Genomic DNA, 26,152 nt, shown 5'->3' on the forward strand with positions numbered 1-26,152 from the left:
ATGGGAACTTTTGTATGGATTTTCGTTTGATTAAAAATAATGAAAGAAACAGGCTCAAGCTTTATGGCCCTGTCCCAGAACCCTTTGCATCTTAAAGATACTGCTTGGAGTAAAGCAAGAAGGTTTTGCCAGCATCTACGATCAAATCAGTGTCCCAAAACATCTTACAAACAGGTCAATTTTAATAAGATGTGTCTGCAACACTGCCTGTGCACAAAAAAAGACAAAATATTCCCAAACAAAAATTGCTAATAAGGTAGTACCATTGTGCTTTTAATTAGAAGTGAGATATTAAACGAGTACATCATTTGAAAACCTTGGAAAAAGATGACAGCTGAAATTAATCCCTACAACTTAAGAATAAAATTTATTTAAGTATAAAAAATATGTTATTATATGACAGCAATAATCTCATTAACAGTTGGTAAAATAAAAAGGTTACATCTGCTTCAGTACAAGTAACTACATTCCTTATTTAGAAATACAATGTTAAAATTTCCTCTTTGAAGTCACAATTACGATGCAGCAACAGCATTCTTGGGTTGCTGTTGTCTGATGGGCAGCAGCAGTCATTTCTTCACAGTTCCTGCCTCTGAAACAAAGTATCTGTGATGTAATTACCATCTCTAAATCAATTTGTACCAAGATGTTACTTTTCAGTATTAAATTATCTTACAAATCCAAGAAAACTAACAGCATGTCTCAAGTCCATGGCTGCCTCCTCAAATTCTGACCCCCAGATTTATGTTACTAATGCATTTTTGTTCACTGTTCTTGTAACTGAAGTGCATTTGCTTTCTCAAAGATCACAACTTACAAATTTTCCAACACATATTAAGTTCCAGCAGAGAAATAGGAAAATGTTATGTGGAATCTTTTTGAGATGGAATCTTCATATGCAAATCCCTGTAAAAATTTTGTACAGTTTAAATGAGCACTGTCTTTTGAAATAACTCCTCTGCGTAAGGCTTAAGGTTTCATGTTGGATTGCATTGTTGTTAAGTTGCTAACAACTTAAGTTTCTATCAGTTCAGGAAGTGTCTGTAAAAACCCCATCAACAGTATCAAGGTATCAAGTATCAAGAGGAAAAAAGCCTATGATGTCCACCAACACAGAGCAAGAAAAATAGCAACATGGATGTAAGCTGTATATAGAAATAAATGCAGCCAAACACAGCGTGTTTGAGGTTGGGGGTTTTTTGTTAGAGCTTTAGCTTCTCCCTACCCCTCCTTTTACAAACAAGTGTATATGCTGAATCTAATTATTCAACAGTTCATTTATAGAAAAAAACAGGGGTTTTAGGTCTCTTTAGTATATGATACACATCAGCTATGCTTACATTAGCTGGTGCTGTAGCACAACCAGAGACTGTATCAGCCACTACTATTCACATCATATTATACTATGGTTTGTGTTAATTATAAATTAAAAAAGAGATTATGTTGGTTCTCTTTTTATCTATGCATGTTTAGGTAGGTGCTTATTCTTTACGAGGAATGCTATACATACTGTACAGAGACACTTGTAAGTAGCATATAAGCAGCTTACACCTAATGAACGAAAGATTATTGCAATCATCCCTAGTTTTTTTAATGCTATGCACAATTTTTCAAAAACATTGTAAAAAGCACTCTTTTAGAAAGTCAATCATTGTAAGCACTAATTTTTTCTTACTTCACTTACCATTTAAATACAATTTTACTTCTCATTTCAGAAGGAACTATGGTCACAAAAAATTAGTTTGCTATCAGTCCATTCTGCCTTTTTTTTTTTTTAATAAAGAAAATTACTTCCATTTCCCAGAAAAATGAAAAAGCAATTCTTAATGTTCAGCAAGATATTTTCAGTTCCTTTATTTGGAATATTTACAACTTCTAAGGGTAGCAGAGTGCTGTATTGTTACAAAATCTTCACTGCAGATTGAAGCAGAGTAAGAACAAAGAATGATTCAAGTGAAAACTCTGTGACCTGGTTATTTTACGAGTCCCAAAGGGACAGAGGGGACCAGAACACAAATCAACCCTCCCAGCAGTTCCTTCCCTGAACTAATATATTTTCTGTAATAAGCAAGGAAGGTGGTGTATTAAGAAGAAAGAGAATGAGACACACTGTACCCCTCGGCAAGGCATACACACTGCCTCTCCACCCCTTTTCCCTAGACAGATAAGGCAATTTAGTTTTTAGAACTAGGACAGAAAATTTCTGTGGAAGACTAGTCAATCAGTCTGCAATATGTTACTAATGGAGGAAGTGTTTCCTTACACAGTGTTAATGTACTCAGTTTTTAAACAAAGAAGGAACCATATCATATTCTAAGTGGAGCCAGAAGCCCTCTGCAATACATTTCATATTTTATACAGAATGCTTCCAAAATCCAGGGGTTTTTTATCTACTTCACTACAATGAAAAAAAAATTTCGTTTCCTTATCCCAGGTCTCTGAAGGAACATGGCTGGAGCAGGTCCATTTTCAAAGCCTTTCTTATATCATTCTTAGGCCCCTCCCTACCTGGTATTCCTTAGCCAAAACAAGACAATTTGTCTGGAAAGAAAGGGTCTAGTCAGCAATTGTACAAGGGCTAGCTAGGAAATTCTTTCCTTCAGAATCAACCCTTATGAAAAGTCAGGAATTGTTAATGATATGTGTGAAAGGTAGAAGCAGTCACTGTCCTGTTCTTGAGCATCATCAATAACCTAACAGAATTCAAGATGGAAGAGCTGACATTGCTTAAATTTGCAGTGAAAAAACCTTCATATTCAGCTGTGACAGAGCCAAGCCCTCATGATCTAGAACACAGATCAAACACCTTCGGTGTTCACACAGAAATAAGGCTTCTCTGATATCTCACCCTAGGGAAAAGAAACATATAAAATGCAGCATAACCAAAGTGGCAGAGGCCACAGGTGTTCAGCTTGGAATCATACTTAGCTGAACTTATTTCTGCAGAAAGCCTGTTCATCTCAGATCAATCACATTTGTATTCGTAGTGACTGATTTGTGCACCAAACCAAAGATTTGTATAATTCATGAAGTTAGCTGTCTTCTCGACTCTCTCCACACTCTCCCATTCACTATGCCAAAAAATTCTCACTTCTCGTTCCTACAAGCTTGCTAGATCTCAGTGCTCTTCTGATGCAGTAATTTTCACAAGACAGGTATCTAAGTCATAAGAAGCTCTCATCATACAGCGTACTTCTTTGTTTCATTTCAAGGAAGACCATGTCGTCCATAGCCAGAAAATTAGGTCCCTAAAGATAATTAGTAATCAAACTTCTCCACAGAAAGCAGAAAATTAAGAGTGTAACATTAAATCTGTAATTTTAAAATAATAAAACTAGTTTAACTTTAGGGGATTAAGATTCAGGAAACATCAGGATATAAAATACAATGATTCTGCGAGAAGTAATGATGCTTATGCAAAAGAGACACTGTATCATTTCTTCTAGGCAGTACAGCAATGGCATTAAAAATTGACAATTTATTGTGTATCCAAGGTATGTTTTACCTTTCCAAGAGCTTCTAGGCTGCATTGTTTTCTTTAATTATTTTTTTCTTCAGCTGATTTATTTCCTGATCTCTCTGGAGCAATTCAAACTCTTTTTTACGAAGTTCATCTTTAGAACGCTGGAGTTTCTTCTCTAAGCTCTCAATCTGAACAGAAAATGCAATTAAATCAGAACCAATATTTTACCAAAGTCAGAGCAATTTTATAAAAAAATCAAACGTGCAAAACAAAGAAAACTCACTAATATTGTCAGTAGTGATATTGACTTTTGACTCCTCTGGAATTTTTTATTTTGTCTACTTTTTCCTTTACTAAAAGAGAAGTTTGGGAGCTGTATCATAACAAGTGAAAAAATAGGTTTTCATTTCTGCACTGTTATAGCCTTGCGAAATTTATAGTTTTAATTGACGAAGTATTTTTACTGGTACATCATTTAGGTACTTCCTTCCCTCTCCCTACAATAAAAAAGACTTTTCATCTTCTAGATTAAATCTGGCCAGCTATTATGTCCCAGGACCAGACTTTCTCATAGAATTACCTGCCCTTTTTTAGTGAAACTGTATTTTTAATTAAGCAAGAATTACCTGTTTATTGCATTCCTTAATTTCCAACTCTGACTTCTCTAAATTGCACTGTAATTGAATTATTTGTTGCTCCATTTCTCCCTTATGTTCATGAACTGTCATATCCAATTGTGTAATCTAGAGGTAAAAAAGGAAGAAAAGGAAATACTTTATTTTGAACTAATATGCAGATTTTAAGAAGCAATATTACAAACTATGAGAGCAAAGTGAATGAAATCAATCCTTTGTAGCCTCAAGACTATTCTCTCAGCAGTCAATACAATGCTACATCCTAGGTATTTCATTTAAATAGTGGCCAAACATAAAAAGAAAAGGGGAAAATTGGGAAAAAGTCCATAGCTGAGTATGTTAGGTCCTCATATACACAGAATGCAAGCCTAGTCCTCCTTTTCAAAGAAATATGATTAGTTTATTATACTAATCCACCCTGTTAGGAAGTGCCAAATTTTGCCAAAAAAAAAAAAAAAATCAATTCATCAAATGCTTTGATGAATTCCTGGGGCACGTCACAGGGTACTGTGGCAAAAATGTATTTCAAGATTTGGCGTCCTTACAGTGCCAGTTCCTTAAACAGATTTATTCAAATCCCCACTCCTCCTTCTCTCTGAACCTCAAATATTCTTGAATACGAAGGCTGGTAACTCCTTCAGTAAGAGGCTTATAATAAGTGACAGAAGCAGAATTTTCCCATGATGGGCATCAAGTCCTGAAGCCAGACCAAAAGACTGAAAATATTTCAAATGAGCTACAGAAATTCATTCACAACAAGAATACCATTTCATATTTAGAGGCTGCTTTAATGTGAATCAAATATGCTCCAGTGCAAACAAGGAAAGGGATCTACCATCTCCAAGCACCCTTCAGCACAGATCTTCCTTCCTCGTAGCAAACATCAAGATGAGAACAGTTGTCCCATAACTTTATCACTAATGAAGAATCTTGGGACAGGTTATAACATCAGGCTTCTGATTTTCCTGGTACATAAGGCTTCAGCAACATACAACTGGTTTGAGGTTGACACTGTGGCTGTAGTAACCAGTACAGTTTGAGACAATACATCAAAGCAACCAAACCTAGCAGGCTTTTTATAAGTTATCTACTATATAACAAGAATAATTGTCAGTATCATGTTTAAAAATTACCTGACCTGAGCTACTCTTTGTTTCAGCTCCCAATTCCTTTCTTTCAGTGCTTGGTCCATGTCAAGGAGTTCTTGCTTTTTGTCTTCAATTTCACTCTTGCAATACCTGAAATTCTCATGTGTTTAGTTGCTTAATGCACATTCAGTTGCTTAGCTTCAAGTATCCAGCTTGAAAATCATGAGATCTATTACTTACTTAAAGCATATTACCTTAAATGTGAATTGATTGCAAGGAAACAAACCCAAGTAGAATAATTCTGTTAACTATAGTGCTGGTGGGGATTTCCTATTACTTTCATTATTCAAGTTATTTAATTGGCTATATCAGGATTCTTTAACAAAAAAAAGTATAATTAATTTGTGGTCAGAAAGGAAACTGGACAATTTGACTGTTCTTACGATTACTTAACAGCTTTAGGATTCAGAAAATAACTTCGGCAGATTTTAAAACAGAATTCCCCCAAAAGAATTCAGCACCACTTTTAGAAGTTAAAAATGAGCTGGGGATCTCAAGTATCAAGTTATCTTATAGCCACAAACCACCTAAAAACTATAGAGAGCTGCTAAGAACATTAAAAAACCCCATCCAAACTACTTGCTAGTCTCAAGGAATAGCTAACACAACTAAGTTTTCATGATGGCAGATACCAGCTTACTTGAGCTCAGTTATTAGATCCATGATAGCAATGTTCTTCTCCTCCAGAGAGGACTGTGCATTCTGTAATGCATCTTGCAATTCCTGAAGCTGTGTTAAAGTGATCTTTAATTCTCCACAGGCATTCTGTAATGCAGATTCCAGTTCTGACATTTTCTGTAAGGCTTCCCTGCGGCAAGTCTCAGTTTGAAGCAGCTTATCTTCTAAATCAATCACTATTTTACACACACACCACAAAAGAGAATGTTTAATCATCAGTACATCCAGGTCTTTATGAAACAGCACTACCTAGTAGCACTTGTGGTTGTAATAAATTTTCAGTATCACTATTTTTTAGGACAATCTAGAAAAACAGTGACTACGAAAAAAATTTTATGGTACCTAAGTATTTGCTAGTTTTATTCAGTTCATAATCAACAATTGACTTGAAACATAAGGATATATCTAAAAACATCTGGCTAAGGAGACAGTACAGAGACAATATAGTAACTGAATATGTAGTGCTAAGAAAAGTGCAAGCAGAATTGCCTGTATTTCTCTGGCTTAAAACAAGGGTACAATTAAACTAAATGGAAGAAGTTGGATTGGAAAGTTTGTTATTTCCATAGACTTGTGGGGTTTTCTGTTTGTTTCAAAGAGCTGCATTTTTGTGAATAGCATACGCTTTTATAAAATCTAAGTGTCTCATTTGACTATCACATTAAGAATCTGCATTACCAATTTACAAGGAAACTACTTATACATTTCACCTGGGGTAAAGATATATACCACAAAAGTGAGAATTTGCAAAAGTATGTTAAAAAATGTTTGTGATTTTTTTGGGTTGTGTGAATGTTGCTCATTTGGGTTTGGTTTTGTTTGGGCTTAAAAAGATTATCATTTTTTGACTCATGTACTTGATTATGAAACGGGGGGAAGGAAAAATGTCTAACACATACAGAATAATTTAATGAAAGGAAGTCTGAGAAACAAAATAGCCAAATTACCCTCATTTGCCTTTTTACTGAGCTCTGATCTTGCTTCTTCCAAAGTGATATCCAACTGATTTATCTGCAGTGCCTTGTTTTCACCATCTCGTTTTAATTGCACTACTTCTTTTTCCAAGCCAGTAAGTTCATTCTTGCACTGATCCATCTCCAATTTAATCTGTCTAATAGAAGCAACCAGAACAAAATGAACCATGGAATAACAAGAGCAACACGCTCTAAGAGAAGTGTTTGTGAATAAAATAGAAATAAAAGTCATGTTAAGTAGGCTTTTCTTGTTATCAAAACTATACTGTAAGACTAGCAAGCTCCTGGAGAATGTACTGTCTACAATTACAAGCAAGTTGACATGCTTATGAATTGAACTGCTTTATGAAGTGCTATCTTAAGGTTAAATAGGTTGCCATGACATGCATTAATTCCATTGGAAAACTGTTCCAGAAACTCATGCCTCTGCTAGTCAGAAGTTTCCCCTCTGATTTGCAGTCAGTGCTCACAGAGAGACTGAAGTGTGCAAGCCCCCAGCTGAAGACCATTTCAGACAGCAGTCTTTCTGATCCATATGTCGTGTGCAGAATACACCTCTCACTTACACTAAACCTACCTGATTGTACAATTAAGTTCATCCACCTTCTGTCTGTTTAAATCTGCTTCTTGAGCAGCTAGGCAAAGTTTCTCCTCCACCTTTCTCAACTCATTTTCTGCACGTGCTTTCTGCTTCTGAAGCTCTTTTTCCAAATTGAATACCTATTTGAAATGGCATTTAAAGAGTACTTTAAAATTATATACCAAAGAAATACACATCCTTGCCTTGCAACTCACATAGGGAGAGTTTTTACACAACAGACTTCTTTATAGTCTGTATGTAATTTAAGACTAAAACTCTGCACATTTGAAAGACTAATAGTTTCTAGTAAATATAACAAGATGCAACTTTCTGAATTTAAATGCACCTCTCCTTAACTGCAGCCTAGGGTTTGATTTTCCAAGTACCTAGCCACTCTAATGCTAGCTAGAATTTTTGATGGCTCAGAACCTGGCTTAAGACAAAACAAGCCCCTAAACTCTTTATTTTAGATACATCTAAAATAATAATTATCAACTAGTTAATATATAATTATCAAAGTTAGTTAGTTAGTTAATAATAACTAGTTAGTTAATAATTATCAAATAGTTACCAAAGAAATATTCAGATTTTATAGGTATTATGAAAACATATATAAGGCATTTAATTTTCTCTCTATATGTAGACACTTCTCACCATACTGTACCTGTTTTTCAAGTTTAATTTGATTATCTTCCAAGTCCCCATTTCTAATAGTTTCTTCCTGTAACATTTGCTGATAATGATGCAAAGTTTGTTGGAGGAGAATATTTTGTTCATTCATGTCCTGAATATTCTGACCTTTTATTTTTATTTCTTTCTGTAAATAATGAAGCTGAAAAGACATTTATTTTCCATTACAATAAAACATTTTTATTTGTACTTGCATCAGCTATTCTCTCTTAATGAGCACAGAATCACACTTGTGACTCAATGAAACTTTTGAGTCTGAATTCAGTTGTGTTACAGTTTCAAAAGTACGTAACAGACCTCTCATAATTCATCACTGAGTTGGGCTCAATAAAACAAGGAAAGTACTAACTTCTCAGCCCCAGGTTTTGATTCTTGCTTTCTAACTATAACTTGTCAGTGTTTTAAAAACATACATAACCGATTTTTAGTTTCTAAATTACTGAACTACTTTTCTTTCTGCCAGTCTTCTTTATTTCTCAGAAAGTCCTTGTTTTCCCCTTGAGATTTTGTTCTCAGTCCTCCTCTTTGTTTCTTCCTGCCTATATGGCAATAGTCATTCCAATAAAAAAGGGAATTTTGAGTGCCTAACTTGTTTTATGTTGAATAGTCTGTTTTCTCAGTGGTGAATGCCAGGAGTAACTGTTCCACGGAACAAAAAAAAAAAAGAAAAAAAAGGGAAGTGTTCTTAAAAAAAAAAATCAAAAATAAATCACTAACTGTTCACTCTGAAGAGAAGTAGTGACTGGAACTTATTTAGAAAAACATAAATAGTGGTCATAATTACAAAGCCTCGCTTGCTACACTTGATGTTTCACACAGCATCCAGTCCCTTCATATGCAGTATAAGAACAATAGAATTTAGGGCTTAGGAAGCAGCAGTAAATATCACAGGCTTATGTGTGACACAGACCACAAATTTCCATCAAGTTAAGCCTGTACAGGGTCTAGCAATCTCCACTTGACTAAAGCCTCTCTCAGCAGGTAGGCCAGCACTGACGTGATTAGCCTACTATATAATTAGTTCACCCACAAATAAAAATTCATTCTAATATTTAAAGTTAACTCTTTCTTGCTTTCATGTAGTAGTGGAAAGTATGATAAAACTCAGGTTCTTGAAGTAAACATTTTCTTATCCTCAGGACTTCTTCCTCATTAAGACAGTTGTAAAACAAATCAATTATGTGCACTTAAATTTAAATTGCAATAGTGCTCTCTCCATTTTTTCCAAGATAATGCTTTGTTCACATAATTCTGATTTTGCTAGTTCTTTCAACAATTCATTTATCTTGGTGCTTCTTTTCTCTTAACTTATCCAGTGTTTCTTAGTTATGATTTCTCCCTTTACTCTCACAAAATGTATAATCTTTTCCCAGCTTGCTTCCTATTCACAGTTCCTGTTGCAAATTTTGGCTGTTATTTCACAAACTTTTAGATTAAATCAATCATAACAAGTGTTCTCTGGAGTACAGAAGAGTTGTAAAACAACTGTTACCTCTTCAGACCTTTCTTTCAGCTGCTTTTCAAACATCTCCTTATTTTCTTGTGACTGACTCAAATACAGTGCAACTTCTTCCTTACATAGATTTAGTGCTGACTCAAGTTGTCGTACCTAGGTGAATGCAATAGATTATTTAAAATTGCATGGCATGGTTTGTACTAACTAGTCTAAAAATTGTATTAAAAGGCATCTTTGTGTAAAACATCAGAAAAGCTACATTTTTATCGTAGGAGTATAAAACAGTCATGGAAGATTATAGTAAACTTTAAAACTGAAATAGTCTTCAAAAATTAAAAGTATTTGTGAAATTCAAAATTACAATACTTCAGATTGTGTTTAGATCAGGTGAGACAATCAGTTATGAGAAGATATGCCAGCATTTGTCAGTAGCTAGAATTTAAAAGCAAACAGATGGTCAATACCAAAAATGAATCCATCATGTTTTATTACATATAGAACTGCATAAATAAATTTGGAATTATCATCATAGGTGGGCTGACACACGTTTTTGAAAAAAAAACACTCAGATCTTAATAGAATCCTTCTCAAAAAGTTACCAAGCAGCATGATTTCCCTTTCTGCACTGGGAGACAGTGCCTGAGTTTCAGCAAATGGGAAAGGAAGACCTTTGAGCAGTGTCACCACTGTTAATCTATTTTACACTTTTAATGTTCATTCAGGTTTGAGTAATCTCTAAAAAATACCTTATAACCTTGAACTGATAAAAATTATAACAAACAAACCCCCAGAGATCTTAAGGCACAGTAATTAAGCTTTCTTAACTGTTTAGTTTCAGTGCTAGGATTTCTCATCAATGAGAATTGTACTGAATTTAGCTGCAGCATGACTAATGCTTTCAATTTTGCAATCAGACTGCCAGTTTTCTAAACCATACTGGACTGTGTATCTCTGTCCCCAGCTAATCCAAGAGCTTTTTGAAGAGAAATTACAATGTGTCCTAATTTTAAATCTCTGGAAAACATCCCAAAATACTATAAAACCACATGGATAGAAAATTGGTCCAACATAAGCTCAGAAAGTGCATGAAAACAGCAAAGTCCCCAGTATCTTCTCCCACTGATATCCTGAAGATTTAATACTTTGAAACCTGACTGGGGTAAATCCCCACACAGCACTGGTTTATTAAAATCCCGTTGCAAGTGCTGCACGGAAAATATTTATCAGGCAAACACTAGGAAGAGGTATAGATGGCTAAAAACATGACCAATATTATAGTATCATATATATCTAAAATATATGCCATATATAGACCAAAAGCATATATAACATTAGCTCTGTGAGACAGTGTTGGACTTTAGGAGTACAATAAGCACAACTTTGCCCTATTTGTAACTATAATAATTGCATAAAGCAATTATCCATTGCATAAGCTCTTACTGTAGGTTTCATCATGCTTCTTTTAATTAAAAAAAAGAAAACAAATCAAAATGAAACAACAGATAAAAAAGAAATACTTCAGATAAATGACTTCTGGAATATTTACTGAGACAGTTTTTCTGTAGAAGATAGAAGGAAATACACCACTACTGCAAACCTTGAAACTATTACTTGAAAATTACAAAGAGCTTACTAACTTTGATTTTTTCTTCTGTTAACTGACTTTCCAGCACCTTCAAGCCTTGATCTTTCTTGACATTTTGATTTTCCATTTCCTGTTTTTACAGATATTTTTATTCAAGAGAACAAAATATATTACATTAATATAATAACAGTAATTTAATAAAAACTTATATTCAGAATCAGGAAAAACCTGCAGATCAGTGTATTTAAAATACATGTTCTTGTATAATGTATTTGTGTACATGATACTCTGAAGTGAATTTGGTTGCTGATAGATGTCTCTTCATATTCTTCAGCAGCAGGCATTGTTAAAAGGAATAAAACATTATCGTACTAGAACATTCTTGGTTTTCACCTAGTGCAGGATTGATGCAATCATTCTTTATCCAGATCTCTTTCCTTTCATTAGAGAGAAAAGCCCAAGGGGCAATCCAGAGGCATAAAGACAGAAAATACTGAAAGGTTATTAAAATTTGTACAATATATAGCAGTAGTAGCAGTAACTGGTGACTACACTAGATTCAGTCAATTACTCAAACAAGAATTAAGAAGCTAAAACATAAACATCTTTCATTTTCCCCAATTTTCCCATGTATTTAAGGATATGCTTTTCATTATTTTTAGTCACTTGTTTGATTTTCATTTAAAGAAAGTCAAGAGCCAACCTTACCTCTCTGCTTCCTATTAACAGCCCATCCAATGACTCAATGTGATGCTGTTTATGTATAACCTCTTGCTGTAAAACAGATATTATTTTCTCTTGTTCAATGAATTCTTGATGTTTCTTCCCCAGCTGTGTCCGAAGCTGTCCGTAAGTAAATCATAATTTATTGTTTTAATAAGAATTTGTGCATCTAAATATGTCATTCAGTTCTATTCACCCATCATCTTTATAATGAAAATTAAATACATTCCTGCCATTGGCAGTATTGCACAGCCTTAAAACTATCAAGAAATCCCAAGCACTTAATACTTCAAATGAAGGAGAATGAAGGCAGACAGAGTATAATTGTCTGTCACCAGCCAAGACAATAAGACATGCATACATTCCTTAGTAAAAGATGAGAAGTTTCTTGAACAGCTAGAAATAATCACAGTTATATTTCTAATCACATGGAGAAACAGACTTCTTCTCTAGAGACTGAAAAACTACCAACAGTTCTCCCTGAATGCAGATGCTCATATGACTCAGACTGGCCGAGGTTCAGCCAACAAGAGAACATTTTTAGAAGCTGTCGTGCTTTAAACCCATTCACTAGGCACTAAAGCTATACTTTTTTTTTTTTCCTAACTCCTTATCTCCTTATTTCTCTTCAGCTGAGCAGGATATGAATATTCCAGAGGGAAAGTTGTATAGCTAGTTAGATGGAAAATGTACTAAAATCAGGGAATGTAGGGAGAAGAAGGAGCTTCTTGACATAACTTTTTAAATGGATGTGCCTCGAAATTACAAGACAAATAAACATAGGAAAAAGTTACCAAGTATAACACTCATACATAGTACCACACGATAAAGGTCTTACTAAGTCAATCTGTTTCTCCAATTCTTTGTGCTGCTCAAAGTGAACCAACTTTTCATTTTCAAAAGCAGAAGTTATTTTCTCATGTTCTTCACTGATAGTGGTTTCCAGCTCATGAATGCGTCTGTTTTTACCCTGGGAAGCAGCAACAATAAAAGGACTTAATAAAAACATTTAGCTGTGATATTAAGCGGTGTTTTATTTGATCATCTAGTTTACAGATTTCATAAAGGAACAACAAAGAAAATACTAAAGTTACACAGAGCATGTGTCATCTCAGAGGATGTCACAGCTGTAATAGAAGTATAGAATGTCAGTAAATCCAGCCTCTACAGAGACAAGGTGTCTGTCAAGATGGACTATGGCACAGATAACAACTTCTGACAAAAAGAAATTCAGTGTTCATATGTATAGATGGAATCTTTAAAACACCATTTGGAAGACTTTTTTATTTACAAATCTACATGTATGTCGCTGAAACCAAAGGCAATTTTACAGGGCCAGATCTTCATTGCACGTGTGACCACAAGGAAAAGGCAGCATGTTCATTAATAACTTACCACATTCAAAGGCAGGGAATAAAAGATGTTTTATTTCAAACAAGATTCAGTTTTTAAAACCTGTGTTCCCTAAAATCTGCATTGATTATTTAGCAGATCTGAAAGTCTACACATTTTGAATACAGGGAATACTACTGTTAAGTTAAACTTTTATGTCTTGTTACAGAAATGTAGTTTCTCACTGAGAACATTTTACCGTGAGTTCCTGTTCCAACTCAGCATTTCTTTCTGCAGCACTGGAATAAGCAATAGTCTTTTCTTCCAACTGTTTCTCAAGTGCAGAAAGTTGAGAAGATTTCTTTCTTATCTGAAATTAAATATGGCACAAAACAGCATGTAGACAACTGCTTCAGGTTTATTCAAATATTTGTATACAATTTCTTATCACCGATTCCATTTTAGCTACTACTATAATATTTTTAATAAATTGTTTGGTTGATTTTGTTGATCTATCATCTTTTATTACTTACAGAGAAAGATTCAGGACAGTTTACCTACAATTTATCCAATTAATTATCAGTGAAATAGCTATTACATATTTATAACATTTACATTCATTACTAGGAAATACTGCAAATCCCATTAGCTGAACTCTATAAACCCATTAGCACCAGAATGGAGACATTAGCAATTTAACTTATTCACCCTGAGAAAAGCAGAAGCTTAAGTTTTTTCTTTTGTGTCTCTCTGGTAATGGAGTTCATCTCTGGCAACTACACTAGCATTTAATTAGGAAAAATACAATTCCTTCAACATCTACTTCCTAAGATTACCCGTTAATTCAACCACACCAAACCAACAAGACTGTGCACATTTTCCACATAACAAATCAAACTAGTAGCAGAAAAGCCTACCTACTACACCAGCTTTAAAACAGTATTTCTGAGAATTAAAAAATCAAGGCTGCTATCTAAGTCCTTCTGCTTGCTGAAAAGTTTAGTTTAAAATTTTCTCAAATTAATCAGATTTTAAAATTATTATAGCAATTGCAGTTTTTCCATAACTATTGTCTTCACCAGCTTTGATTACTGAACTAAAGAAAAAGTGGCATATTCTTTTCAGTGTCATTAAAAACTTACTTCTCTCTCTAAGCTACTAGTTTTTGAAGCCTTCTTCAATAGGTCTTCCTGTATGATTTGAAACTGACTGGTTCTTTGAGCCATGCTGGTCTTCAAAGCAGAATTCTCATCATCTGCTTTTGTCAGTTTAGTGCGTAACTCTTTTATCTCTTTCTGGAATTTTTGCCTCAGCTTTTCAAATTGTTTGCTTATAAGTTCCAACTGTTGACATTTTTTCCTCTCTCAAAGTAGAAAAAAAAAATTTAAAATTAATTTATAAAAGAACATGCAAACCCATAATGTAACTGAAAGCAGAGACTCACGAAAACAAACAACAAAAACCCCAACAATACTCCAAGAAACAAACAAACAAACAAACCAAAGACAGCATCGTCATGTAGGTGCCCTGACATAATTTCATGGAGCAGTCCTAACAGCAATGACAGAAGCAATCACAGAAACACTGTGACAGCAGGATACAAAGAGTCAATAAAAATATGGAGACCTTAGCACAACCTGCATAAAGAAAAAAATACATGGTTCCATTTCAACACAACTCCTAACTTGGCTATTGCTGAATGAGCAACTTAAGTAGCAAAAGAAAGGAATATGTTGTGTCTGGAGAACATGACAGTTTCCAAGGCAGCAAAATGCTCCCTGTTCAACCAAACCATACCTGTTAGCTCAGAGGTACGTTTCAAAACAGCTATAAAACTAACTTGAATCCCTCCAGAACATTTCTGTTCTGTGGATTAATTAGACAGAACTGCACAGCTATTTCAGCAAGCTTACCTCCTGGATTTCTGATCAATTTGACAGGCTCCATTTCCAGGTGGCACAACCTGCTGTTTTCTTGTCGTTCATTACGATTACAAAGATGCTCAGCTTCAGTACAGATGGTTAAGTTTGCACAAGGCTTTTGACTTTCTGCTTCTTTCATTGCCAGTTTAATGCTATTATAAAAGAGGAGACAACTATTAAACATTCTTTCTACACGTTAGTTCTAATACCGCCTTATTAACTGCCTATTCTTGCCATAGTTCAGTAACCAGAAAGTTATACCTTAGGTCTGCAATCAAAGGTTTACTTGATTCACCACAAGATTCAGAGGTAGCTTCTTTTGTTGAAGAACTCCATAACTGGTGTTTGAAATGGTGCCATTTAAACTATAAATTAACAGAAAACAAAGATCAATGAAAAATCAACTTTTTATTGCTTCACAGCCTCCTTAATTCATGTGTTATACTGGCATATAACTTTTAAGACAGTATATAACTTTTAAGACATATGCCAGGATGTTAGAAGTTTGGATAAGTCAACCCTTAAAATTATTCAAAACATAATACACTGTTAAGACTGTGTTAGTTACTCTACCTCTTCAGATGTACTTAAAGACAGCTGAGAAATAATGGTTTCTAATATGTTGAGCTCTTCCCTTGAATCCTCAATTTCTTGACAACATAATTTCAAGTGGTTATGTTGCCGTGCAGTAAGTGCTCTCAGCTCTTCATTTTCACTTATTAGAGCACTTTTCTCTTTAAGTACTATTTCTTTTTCAGAAAGTTCACTCTCAAGCTTGATGATCTTCTGATCAGACTGACTCAGCATTGATGTCATTTCAGTGTTCTTTGCCTCTAGAGCTTTAATTTCTTCTTTTGTGTTGTGATTCTCTTCCTTTAATTGCCTAAAAAGACATTAAAAAGATATAGCTCAGCATAGAGGATTTTCATTATTAGAAGCAGAGAATTATTAAGGAGACTCAAGCTAATGTAAGGGTGCTCATACACTGCCCATTCCTGCCAAAATGGCCTAAAGAACAACAGTTAAGACAGGAATGTGAGCGTGGACAACGCATGTAAATTTGAATACCCCCAAAATATCTGTGCAGGTTTTTGTCCAAACCTAACAATTCTAAAGACAACCAGCTGATGGTTGTCTTCCCTCATTAAAGCAATGAGGGAATTACCAAAGAACTCCTGAAAAAAAGGGGGGTTCAGCTTGAAATGAAACATACAAGCATAACAACATGTTAACAGTGGGAGTTGGGACAGAGAGCAGTCAAAACCAAGTTTGACTGTTCCATAAGCTGCAGTCAGCATCACAACCTCCACTGAGGCCTGAGTGCGGCCTCCCCATCAGATGCCAAGAGTATCCTTCATTCTAGCTGGGACTGCCACCATGATATGCAAGAGGCAGGGACCCACAGCTGGCAGTGCAAGGGGACGCCCTGGGCGCTGCTCACTGGCAGGTGCATGAGCACCCCACGGGCAGAGCACAGCTACACAGCAAACCAGAGCAGCCACGGAGCCGTCAGGAGCAGCCAGCGACCCAGGGATCAGTGTCCCAGAAGGCTTGATGGGGAGCTTCTTACTGGGAATGAGTGGCAGCAGGTGGGATTAAAGTGTTTAAAAATTAGTTACAGAAAATAGGTAGAAATGTATTGGTTTGAACTACATGAATTGAGTAGCATATTCACAGTGACATCTGCAACATGCAATTTCTTCTATAATAACTGTGCAAAGAATTTTTAAAAGCCTTTGTGTTACCTTAGTTGCTCCTCTAGGATGTCTAGATCCTTTCTGTAGCTGATACACTTTTCATTCAACTCCTCTTTTTCTTTTTCACAATTAATTAAACGTTTTCCCAATACCTCGTCTTCAGCTTTAGCCTTAAAAAGCAATTTTTTTTCATCACTGTACAGCAATAAACTAAGCTTCCATGGTCAAGAGGCTATTTTTAAAAGAATTATTATAAACGCTATGCTCTTGCTGGTAAGTTAGTAGATAACACTATTGCTCACTATTGTGAAGAGTAGAGAGGTAAAGAAATTTTTCTGTCATTTAGGAAAAAATTAACTGAATATTTTAGGGCATATTTATCGCTAACCCGGGCTCCGCGGCTTCTGTGGCAGAGCGCGAGGTGCTGCGCTGTTCCGAGAGCGTCTCGTTAGCACAGCCGCTCGGCAGGATCAGCCACACACTCACACACGCGTGCACGCACAAACGCACGGGCAGCTTCAGCAATACGGTCGATGGCAAAGAGGCGGGAAGGGTCCCTGCACTGAATTCCATGAACAGAGGTTTATTGCATTCACACCGTGAAGGAGTCAAGAAGCGAAGACAAGAAACAATGGAGGGTCCAGGTTTAAGTACCGGAGCGAGCCGAGCACCAGGGACCAATGATCTGGGGGCACGGGGGCAGTACACAGGCAGGACTGGGGAATGGGGACCCATGGGGAAACTCTGGGGGAGTGGCGAGGGGCAAAGGCCAATGGGGGGAACCAATGGGGAGAACTTTTTGGGACATGAAACATATAAGGTAGCAAGGGGGTGGAGGGGCCACGGGTCAACCAGGGAAGCAGAACAATGCATCCTGGGAGAAGCCTTTCTGGTCACCCTAACCTGAGGAGGTTCTTTTGGTACCAGGAACTTGTCCCACCAGTGGACTCTCTTTGTCCCTTGCAACGTAGCCTCACCAGCCACCACAAATATTTGTGGTTGGCAACCCTGTTCCACAAGGAAAGAAGTCTAATAAAAAAAAATTCTCTGTAAGAGCAAACTGTATTTTCTCCTCCCACAAGGCAGTAAGGATTGACAATTTTGATCATTGGAACTTTGGGAGAATTCCTTTTCATCTTAGCTCTTCTTCAGCACATGGTTTATTGAACAGCTTACACATATGGAGAAAAATAATTCTTTTAAAAGGATCTTGTATTTCTAAAATGTAAAATTCCCAGCTGGCAAGCAGGAGACAGAAGAAACAGCAGCAGTATTAGGATACTCCAAAGATGCAAACTCCAAAGATCCAGACCATGCAAAGACAGTGTAAAATTATATAACAATTTATCACCATAAACAGTTGCTTACCCTGTCCCACCTCTTGACTCACTGATGAACTTGTTGCTATTAGCTGCCTGGCCTATTGGAATAAAATTCTTAATACCATGGCAAATACAAGTGAAGAAAAAACTCTCACCTTTTCTAATTTTTCAGTTAGTTCTGCTTTATACTTTGTGAAAGCTCTTGTCAGCTCCTCCACGTTTAACAAAGCTTCATTTCTCTGCTGTTGTGCTCTAACAAGCAAAAGATGCAAATCAATTTTAAAACCTACAAACTCCAGCTATTAATGTAACTATCTTCTCCAGTTACTAAAAACAACTACTACAGTAATTAATCCAGGTACTTCCTTTCTTCTTCCAACTTTCCAAGCCCCAGATATCACGTGAAAATGTCTTCCAAGAAACAACCCAGACTCCCACCTTTTTGCCTCTATCATTCCACGCCACTGCCTCTTCCCCCATCATTACTCATTACGGAAGAAGCTGGCAGAGTAACCTCAGGACAGCTCAGGTATGCAGTCTGTTCAGGACAGCCAACACAGGCACACAAGAATTGCTGCTGCTCCATAACATTTCTCTCTTCCACTAAGGGAGTTGTGGGGATAGGGCAGTGCCTCATCAAAGTACAACCAACCCTCAGATCAGTGTCTCTCACCACCACTGCCCATTTGAAGATGGCAAAAGTATTCAGAGAATGGGATAAAAGCATTTCAGAACAAAAAACCAGCATTAGTCTAAAGCACTTCAGTTTACCTGGATAAAGAATAGTAAGTTGTTGGAATTAATGATTAAAAGTAAACCATAATAATTATTAATACTAACCATAACGTCATATGTTGCCTGTAACACCTGGCAGAAGGTCAGCTTTTCTGAAGTACCAAAATATTTACATTTGCAACTAGTAACTAAGTACAGCTAGTTTCCCACATGCTCTGAATGAACAGCAATCATAAAGCAAAACATTTATTCAACCAGTAGTGCAAGCCTTATAGTATTTCAGGTTTTCTTGCCCTAAGAAGGTTAGAAGTAATTTCATGGGTAGAGGCACAAGTTAAACAGAGTTTGCATTTAAATGGTTCAAGAAATGCTTTCCCAAGCCATTAATTCAGTTAATTTTTGCCCCAGGCAATGCAGTTAAATTGATAGGGCAGGTAGGGATCCTTTTATTTATTCCACTCCTTTAAAATCACATTTTGGAGGTGATGAGTGTTTATAGCAACTTCCAATAGTCAAATTCCCTAGCCTTCCCAGTGGTGATGGAACCACTAGGCCAAAGGAGGCAATAGGAGAGGGAAATGGGGATTGAGATGGAATTACAGCACCCTTTTCAACAGTACCATATGGACAGGTAAGATTAAGGATAACATAAAAATGCTCTCTTGATTGAGTTGTGCTTTTATCACTTTCCTCACACCAAGGAATATTGCTGAATACCAAGTACTGAGCATACACTGCAGGTTCTTGCAAGACAAAGACAAAAATAATTCAGGAAAAATATATTCTGGACACTGAAGCTTTCCACTGTAATACATCCATTCTGAAGAAAAAAAAATAACAGCTGATAAACTGGTTACTACTTTGTGCTATCAACCTGCAACTACCAGCTAATTTCAAGATTTTAAATGTGTCTATTTAAATAATCATTACCTTCCCACAGAATTTCCCCTTTTTTTAAAAATAACATCCTTAAAACAGAAAAGCAATTTGATTCCACAAAGCAAACAATAGAAATAAACACTTATGCTCTACTATTCTAGGCTTCATTTAATAAAATTAGTTAGTTACCTCTTTCCTTGCTTGCTTTGTTCAATTAACTCCATTTTCAGATTTTTATAGCCCTTTTGATATCTTTGCAACATGTGTTCTCTTTCCGTTGCTGTTTTCTGATTTTGATCTAGTCTATCTTCTGCATCTCTAGCAAATAAACAAAGCATAATAAAAAAATAAGAACGTTTTGTAAAGAAAATAGATTTCTGTTGTTCTTTTCTACACATGATGTTCAAGAAGTGCTAGACAAATATGCTGTAACTCTCAAAACTAGGCTAGGAACACTCGTAGTCTCCAGACTCCCCAGGAATATGTCTGCAGTCTGGAGTGGTGTCTAAGACTTGTCAATAGGCACCAGGTGTCACAACTGCCAAGGATCCAGAGAGCTGTCTTTGTGTCATGAGCTCTGATCATAGAAATCATATTTGCTCTGCCAAGAGGTGTGACTGGGAAAGAACACTAAAATACAAATTTAACATAAGTATTTATACTTTTTTTTTGAAGACAGACTACTGAGATATTTATTGAATATTACATAACATGAGGTTGTATGGCAAGTTGACAACCAGGTATGTCTTCCTGACACCTCTGAACAGTGTTTACATCAGCTTTATTTGGCCATTTGCCTTGATTGATGTATTACTGAAGAAAGAATCCTTTATATTACAAAGAACACGGTCATGTTTAGAAATACATATGCTTGTTACATGAGAATATATGTGGTCATGTAGCGAACAATCACTCTGTCCAGTTGCAAGGGCATATCCATATTCAGCACACACTATAAACTGGTTTCTTTTACCAGTCTTTATTAGTTTTTCTCAGTTTCTTGAAGTACATTCAGCACAAGCTAAACCACCTCCCTCCTCCTATAAATGGCTCTGAAGTTGAAGACCCAGATTACATGACCCACACAGTACCAGTCATCCCTAAAAAGAGATTGGACTAGCAGTGAGACAACAATAAAATAATGATTTTAAAGTACACTTATTACTTCAGAATTTTATCTTGAGCTGAAACTTCTGCTTCCAGATTTACAATCTGTTCCTTCAACTTCGGAATGCTGACTAAATGTGTACCTAAAGCGGCCTCAAGATATGAAATCTGAAATACAAACATATTTGGAGTTACATTAACATTTGCATATATACAGGTGAGAAACGTAAGAACAATCTGCTTACTGAATGACAGCGCTCTTAACCTTACTGTAAATTATGTTTGTTCATAAAGTCCAATTTTCTGCTCGTTTAACATTCCTTCCAGTTCCAGTGTGACATGATGTCTAGCAAAATTATTTCTTTATAGGTTGATCTTGTCTCTTGCTTTGCCCCAAAAGTTTATATTCAAATATTTCTTCTTTCAGTGCCAGGCAGTCAAACATTTTGTTTATCTATTTATTTGTACTGTTTTGGAGATAACATTTCTCAAACGAAATGCACTAAGCATAGCTATATAATATTATATATAAACCAAATAAAAGAACATAGTTGTCCTGAAACAAACCTGTACAGACAAGTGTACACTAAATCAGTAATGATTTATTAGATACAATATTCCCTTCTAACTCACCTTCACTTTTTTCAAAATAGCAATATTAATCCAACCTGAGAGATCAACTATTTTCGTTTCCTAGACAAATGACTACTGTGCCATTATTGTTCCCATTAATGTCTATGTAGCTCAGACACATGAATGTACAGTACTAAATACACTACTGAACTATTTTCTTTCATAGTGTATTTTTTATTTTGTGGCTTACTGTCTTTAGACTAAACTTTGGAACATAAACAGATGGAATTCATAATTAATATAGTTGTTTTGCCCATGGAGAAATAGATTCCAAAGTATTCAGTGCAAGGTTAATACTGAATATTAAATATATACTAAATATTACATATCACACAGATTAAGATAAGACAAAACCCAACATATTCTGCTTGGAATTATAAACTCAAAAATCATGGTCACTGGGTGTCTTGGGGTTTGTGTTTCTCTTTGATGAATACACTAAAGATACATACTTTTGCTTTCGACTGCATCAATTCAAAGTTCATTGTTTCCACTCTGTTCTTTAGGCAGTGGTTCTGAGAAGTCAAAGATGCATTTTGCTCATGAAGGGCATCCAACTTCTCCTGAAGATGTTCATTTTCTTCCACAGTTTTATCCAAAGTTGTGGATACTGAGTAAGACTAGACATAAAAATACATGTGAGTAAGACTAGACATAAAAATATGTCATAGAATCATAAATAGTTTGGGTTGAAAGGGAAATTTAAAGGTCATTTATTCCAACCACCTTGCAATGAGCAAGGACAACCTGAACTAGATCAACTTGCTCAGAGCCCTGTCCAACCTGACCTTGAATGTTTCTAGGGATGGAGGATCTACTACGGCTCTGGGCAACCTGTTCCTGTGTTGCGCCACTGTTGCAGTGGGGATCCTGCAACACGCATATATCAAACCAGGAGTCCCGTGGAAAGGAAATATATATGGACAGACAGATTCTTGATAGCTGTTTCAGAGAGATGTTTATTTCTCCAGCCGCATGGCCGGGGCTCTGCCGAGGAACTGTTCCAGTCACGGGAGCCGAGGGTCCTTCTGCCCGCGCAGGGAACACAAACCAACCCATGGGAACGAGGCTGAGCAGGGGCAGGGAAGCCCCGTGTCTGTGCCCTCAGGGCCCCTCTCCCAGGGCTACACGGCAGGGGAGAGACCCCAACACCTCACCCGTTTTATTTTAATAAAAGGAGAATGAAAACAACAAGAACAGTTTCAAGACAAAACAAGCCACCCTCCTGAGTCTTTAAATGTCCAAACAGATTCTGTGGAACATCTTAGGGCTGACAGAAGGGAGACAGAACTCTCTGAGCATGCTTTGTGGGGAAACTGAGGCAGGAGAGGGTTTAACTTCTTCCCTCCCCCTTTTCATCCCCCACTCGGCATTGGAAAGGGATTTTTGGGGAAACAATTGGCAAAAGCATGGTTTTGTGAGGGAAACCATGGGTGAAAAAACGGATTGGGAATACACTGGGGGTAATAGGACATAGGGTAAAAGGGAAAGGTGGGATTAGGAAAGGGAGACTGTAGGGGGGTTTTACAATAGAGATACTGTCTAACATGACTACGATTTTTTGCATATATACTGCCTTTTACAGGAACACCATCAGGCCCAGTGACCTGCGATGCTTGTAACCCTTTTCTACCTCGTATAATTTTAAATTCTACCACCTCTCCATCTCCCAAGCTTGGGATGCATTTTTCAGGGTTATTCTTTTTAATAGCAGTTCTATGCACGAATATGTCTGGCTGGTTGTCACACCTTGTTATAAAACCATAATTTTGCTTAACATTATACCATTTTACTATCCCTAAGATCTTAGTTACTATGATCTTTTCCTTTTTCCGAGTGGCTGCTGTTTTCTGTCTCGCTGCGTCTTTGCTCTCTCCTTCGGTCGCTCCCGTGTTGGAATTGTCGGGGCTGCTGGTGCCTGCGCGCTCTTCCCGGGGTCGCGTTCGGGGCTGCACGGGCCGGGCCGGACCGCGCCGCTCAGTTCTCCGTGCGTCGCCTCCTCTGGTCGCAGCTTCGCTGCCGATGCCGGGCGCTGCATCCACGTCTCGGCCGGGCCCCCGGGCGACGATCCCCCCGCGCCCTGCTCCAGCGCGCGTCTCGGCTGGGTGCGGCTCCGTTCCACCGCCGCCCGCCGCCGCCGCCCGCGCGCCGCCTCTCTCGGCCGGGCGTTCACGGGGCTCGCTCCACCACTCACTGCACAGGACCGGGCGGGCACCGCCGGGTCCCGCCGCTCCCGCCGCGCCTCGCTCCGCCGCCGACACTGCGGCTCGCTTGGCTCCGCCCGCACGCGGGAACTGCCTCGCTGCTGCTCGCAGAGCGCTCGGCGCACGTGGCCTGGGCCGCACGGTCCCTGCGCCAGGATTCCCTTCGCCAGGACACAGCTGACATTGCTCAACAGTCTCGGTAACTAAATAATATTCACGAAAATATTCTTCCATCGGCATATATTTTGACTCCAGTATTAACTGTGTCCAAACGGTTTTCCAAAAGCCCTTGGTAAGAATTAAATCCCAAGAAACATAGAAAAAGTTCTTAAACAACCATGCCAGGAAGTGTTTCAGTTCTTTTTGAGCTTGAATCAAGCTAAAATTTACAAATCGTTGTTCAAGAATCATTTTAAGTTTAAGATAAATGTCCATATGCGGCTCTGAGAGCCAAGAGTCTTCCCACGGTTCCTCCATAGTTTAGATATGGAATAGCAAAGCAAAACCAAGAAGAGGAATCCAAAGTTTCCAGGGTTTACTCACACAAATCAGTCGCTTAGGGATCTGGGATCGTTCTGCTCTCAATTCTCCACCATTTGTTGCAGTGGGGATACTGCAACACGCATATATCAAACCAGGAGTCCCGTGGAAAGGAAATATATATGGACAGACAGATTCTTGCTAGATGTTTCAGAGGTGTTTATTTCTCCAGCCGCAAGGCCGGGGCTCAGCGGAGGAACTGTTCAATCACGGGACCAAGGGTCCTTCTGCCCGCGCAGGGAACACAAACCAACCAATGGGAACGAGGCTGAGCAGGGACAGGGAAGCCCTGTCTCTGTGCCCTCAGGGCCCCTCTCCCAGGACAACATGGCAGGGGAGGGACCCCAACACGCCACCCTCATAAGTAAAACACTTATTACATCTTGTTACAGCTAATCTAAATCAGTTTAAAATCATTACCCCTTGTCCTACAGCAACAGGACCTGCCCCCATCTTTCTCACAAGCCTCAAGTACTGAAAGGTGGGAGCAGAAACTTAGCAGAAGAAATGTACTCAAATGATACTATGCTTAAGAGGTATCATTGTCCGATGCTACAGTGTATCTTATCTACTCCAAGCCCAGCAGCCAAAAAATGTTCAAAAACACAGCAAAGAATAGAAAGCCAAAGTTCTAAAAAGAAGTAATGAAGAGAAATATTTACTTTGGATTTTCTTTGAAAATCCTGGTGAGATGTTCTACCAGAATTCTTCTTACAGCTGGAAAAGCCTTGACAGTTGTAATTCAGCTGTTCAAAGTCCTCCAGACGGGAGTCTATCACCTCATCGAAGCAGTGTCTGTAATGTTCACTTGTACTAGTGTTCGAAGGGAGAGCAAAAAGTCACTACTCCGTTTTTCTTTTTTAGGTTGCTCATAAAGACTAGTCAAACGAAAAGCACAAAAGGAGCTAATTCCAGTAATCTGTCACACAGAATAAGGCAGATTCACACTACAAGAGACAGAAGGCTCTCACTCTCAGACATGCTCATACCTGGAAAGCTCTTTCTCTACAGTTTGTAGGTTTTTTTCAGTTCTCCTCAGCTGATTCTGTAACGACTGTACATTTGCGAGCAGGTCTTCGTCAGCACCACTTTTAGAGCAAGTCCACATACTACACTCCATTGGTAACATGCATAAGGCTAAAGTAATATTTAATATTAAAACACTGTTAAATGTGCATAAAGACTATTTGCAAAGATTAAAAAAAGGAAAGGAGAAAAAAATACAATAAAGAGAATACTGAATTTCCAAATGTAGACGTACATTTCACACACTACGCTTTCCCACGTTCACTAGATAAAAATAACAAATTGTCTCTTTTGTGAGGAGTTCTATATGCATTCACGAAGTACAAAAAGCTTCATGACTTGCCATATATGAAAACCGGAAAAACTTGCTATATATTATTTGCCAAAAATCTGTCACGCAGCGCATCCCAGAGATCTGGCAGTCCCGTGCACCTGACGGGGAGCCCGAGAAGCGAACGGCGCACACGCGAACGCGCAAAACTTGCCTCGCTGCCCGTGACCAGCGCAACGAGAGACGAAAGCGAACCGGGCCCGGGCGGACGGGCAGCACCAGCGCCAGGGGCCCGAGCTGGCGGAGAGCTGCGGCACGGGGCACTGGCGGCCGTCCCTCGGCTCCGAGCGGGTCGGTGCCGGTGGCGGAGCCGCCCCGTGCCCGCCACAGCAGCGCCCAACGCCGCTCGCACCGCGCGGAGCCCTCACGGCGCAGGCGCGGCCCCGCCACCGGCGCGCTGGGGCGGGAGCAGCACGCGCCGCCGCGGTGCACTGTGGGCGGGCGGGGCGCGGCGGCGATTGGTGCGGCGGGGGGATCCCGGCCCCGCCCCTC

The 26,152-nt window shown here is 38.0% G+C and overlaps 1 protein-coding gene across 5 annotated transcripts; it reads right to left on the reverse strand.

Annotated features, from left to right (window-relative positions):
- Positions 1 to 252: 252 nt before the first annotated feature.
- Positions 253 to 26,011, reverse strand: CCDC18 (coiled-coil domain containing 18). Of its 5 annotated transcripts, XM_032117646.1 has the most exons (25): positions 25,815 to 26,011; positions 25,293 to 25,440; positions 24,966 to 25,116; positions 22,012 to 22,179; positions 20,985 to 21,094; positions 20,009 to 20,137; positions 18,361 to 18,457; positions 16,932 to 17,053; positions 15,760 to 16,069; positions 15,448 to 15,551; positions 15,178 to 15,338; positions 14,407 to 14,627; positions 13,524 to 13,634; positions 12,771 to 12,902; positions 11,918 to 12,052; positions 11,262 to 11,339; positions 9,661 to 9,777; positions 8,143 to 8,310; positions 7,476 to 7,618; positions 6,872 to 7,035; positions 5,887 to 6,100; positions 5,237 to 5,336; positions 4,090 to 4,206; positions 3,506 to 3,651; positions 253 to 592 (listed from the first exon to the last, which is right to left on the reverse strand). In XM_032117646.1, the coding sequence occupies exons 2-24, from the start codon at positions 25,430 to 25,432 to the stop codon at positions 3,520 to 3,522; spliced, it is 3,324 nt and encodes a 1,107-aa protein (XP_031973537.1). In that variant the 5' UTR covers positions 25,433 to 25,440; positions 25,815 to 26,011; the 3' UTR covers positions 253 to 592; positions 3,506 to 3,519. The 5 variants fall into 5 exon arrangements, 4 of the variants coding, with proteins under 4 accessions (XP_031973537.1, XP_031973538.1, XP_031973539.1 ...); XM_032117647.1 differs by lacking the exon at positions 11,262 to 11,339; XM_032117648.1 differs by lacking the exon at positions 25,815 to 26,011 and having other exon boundaries at positions 24,966 to 25,181; positions 25,293 to 25,382.
- Positions 26,012 to 26,152: the final 141 nt, after the last annotated feature.

This window comes from Corvus moneduloides, chromosome 9 (genome assembly GCF_009650955.1).
Source record: "Corvus moneduloides isolate bCorMon1 chromosome 9, bCorMon1.pri, whole genome shotgun sequence".
NCBI classification, from domain to species: Eukaryota; Metazoa; Chordata; class Aves; order Passeriformes; family Corvidae; genus Corvus; species Corvus moneduloides.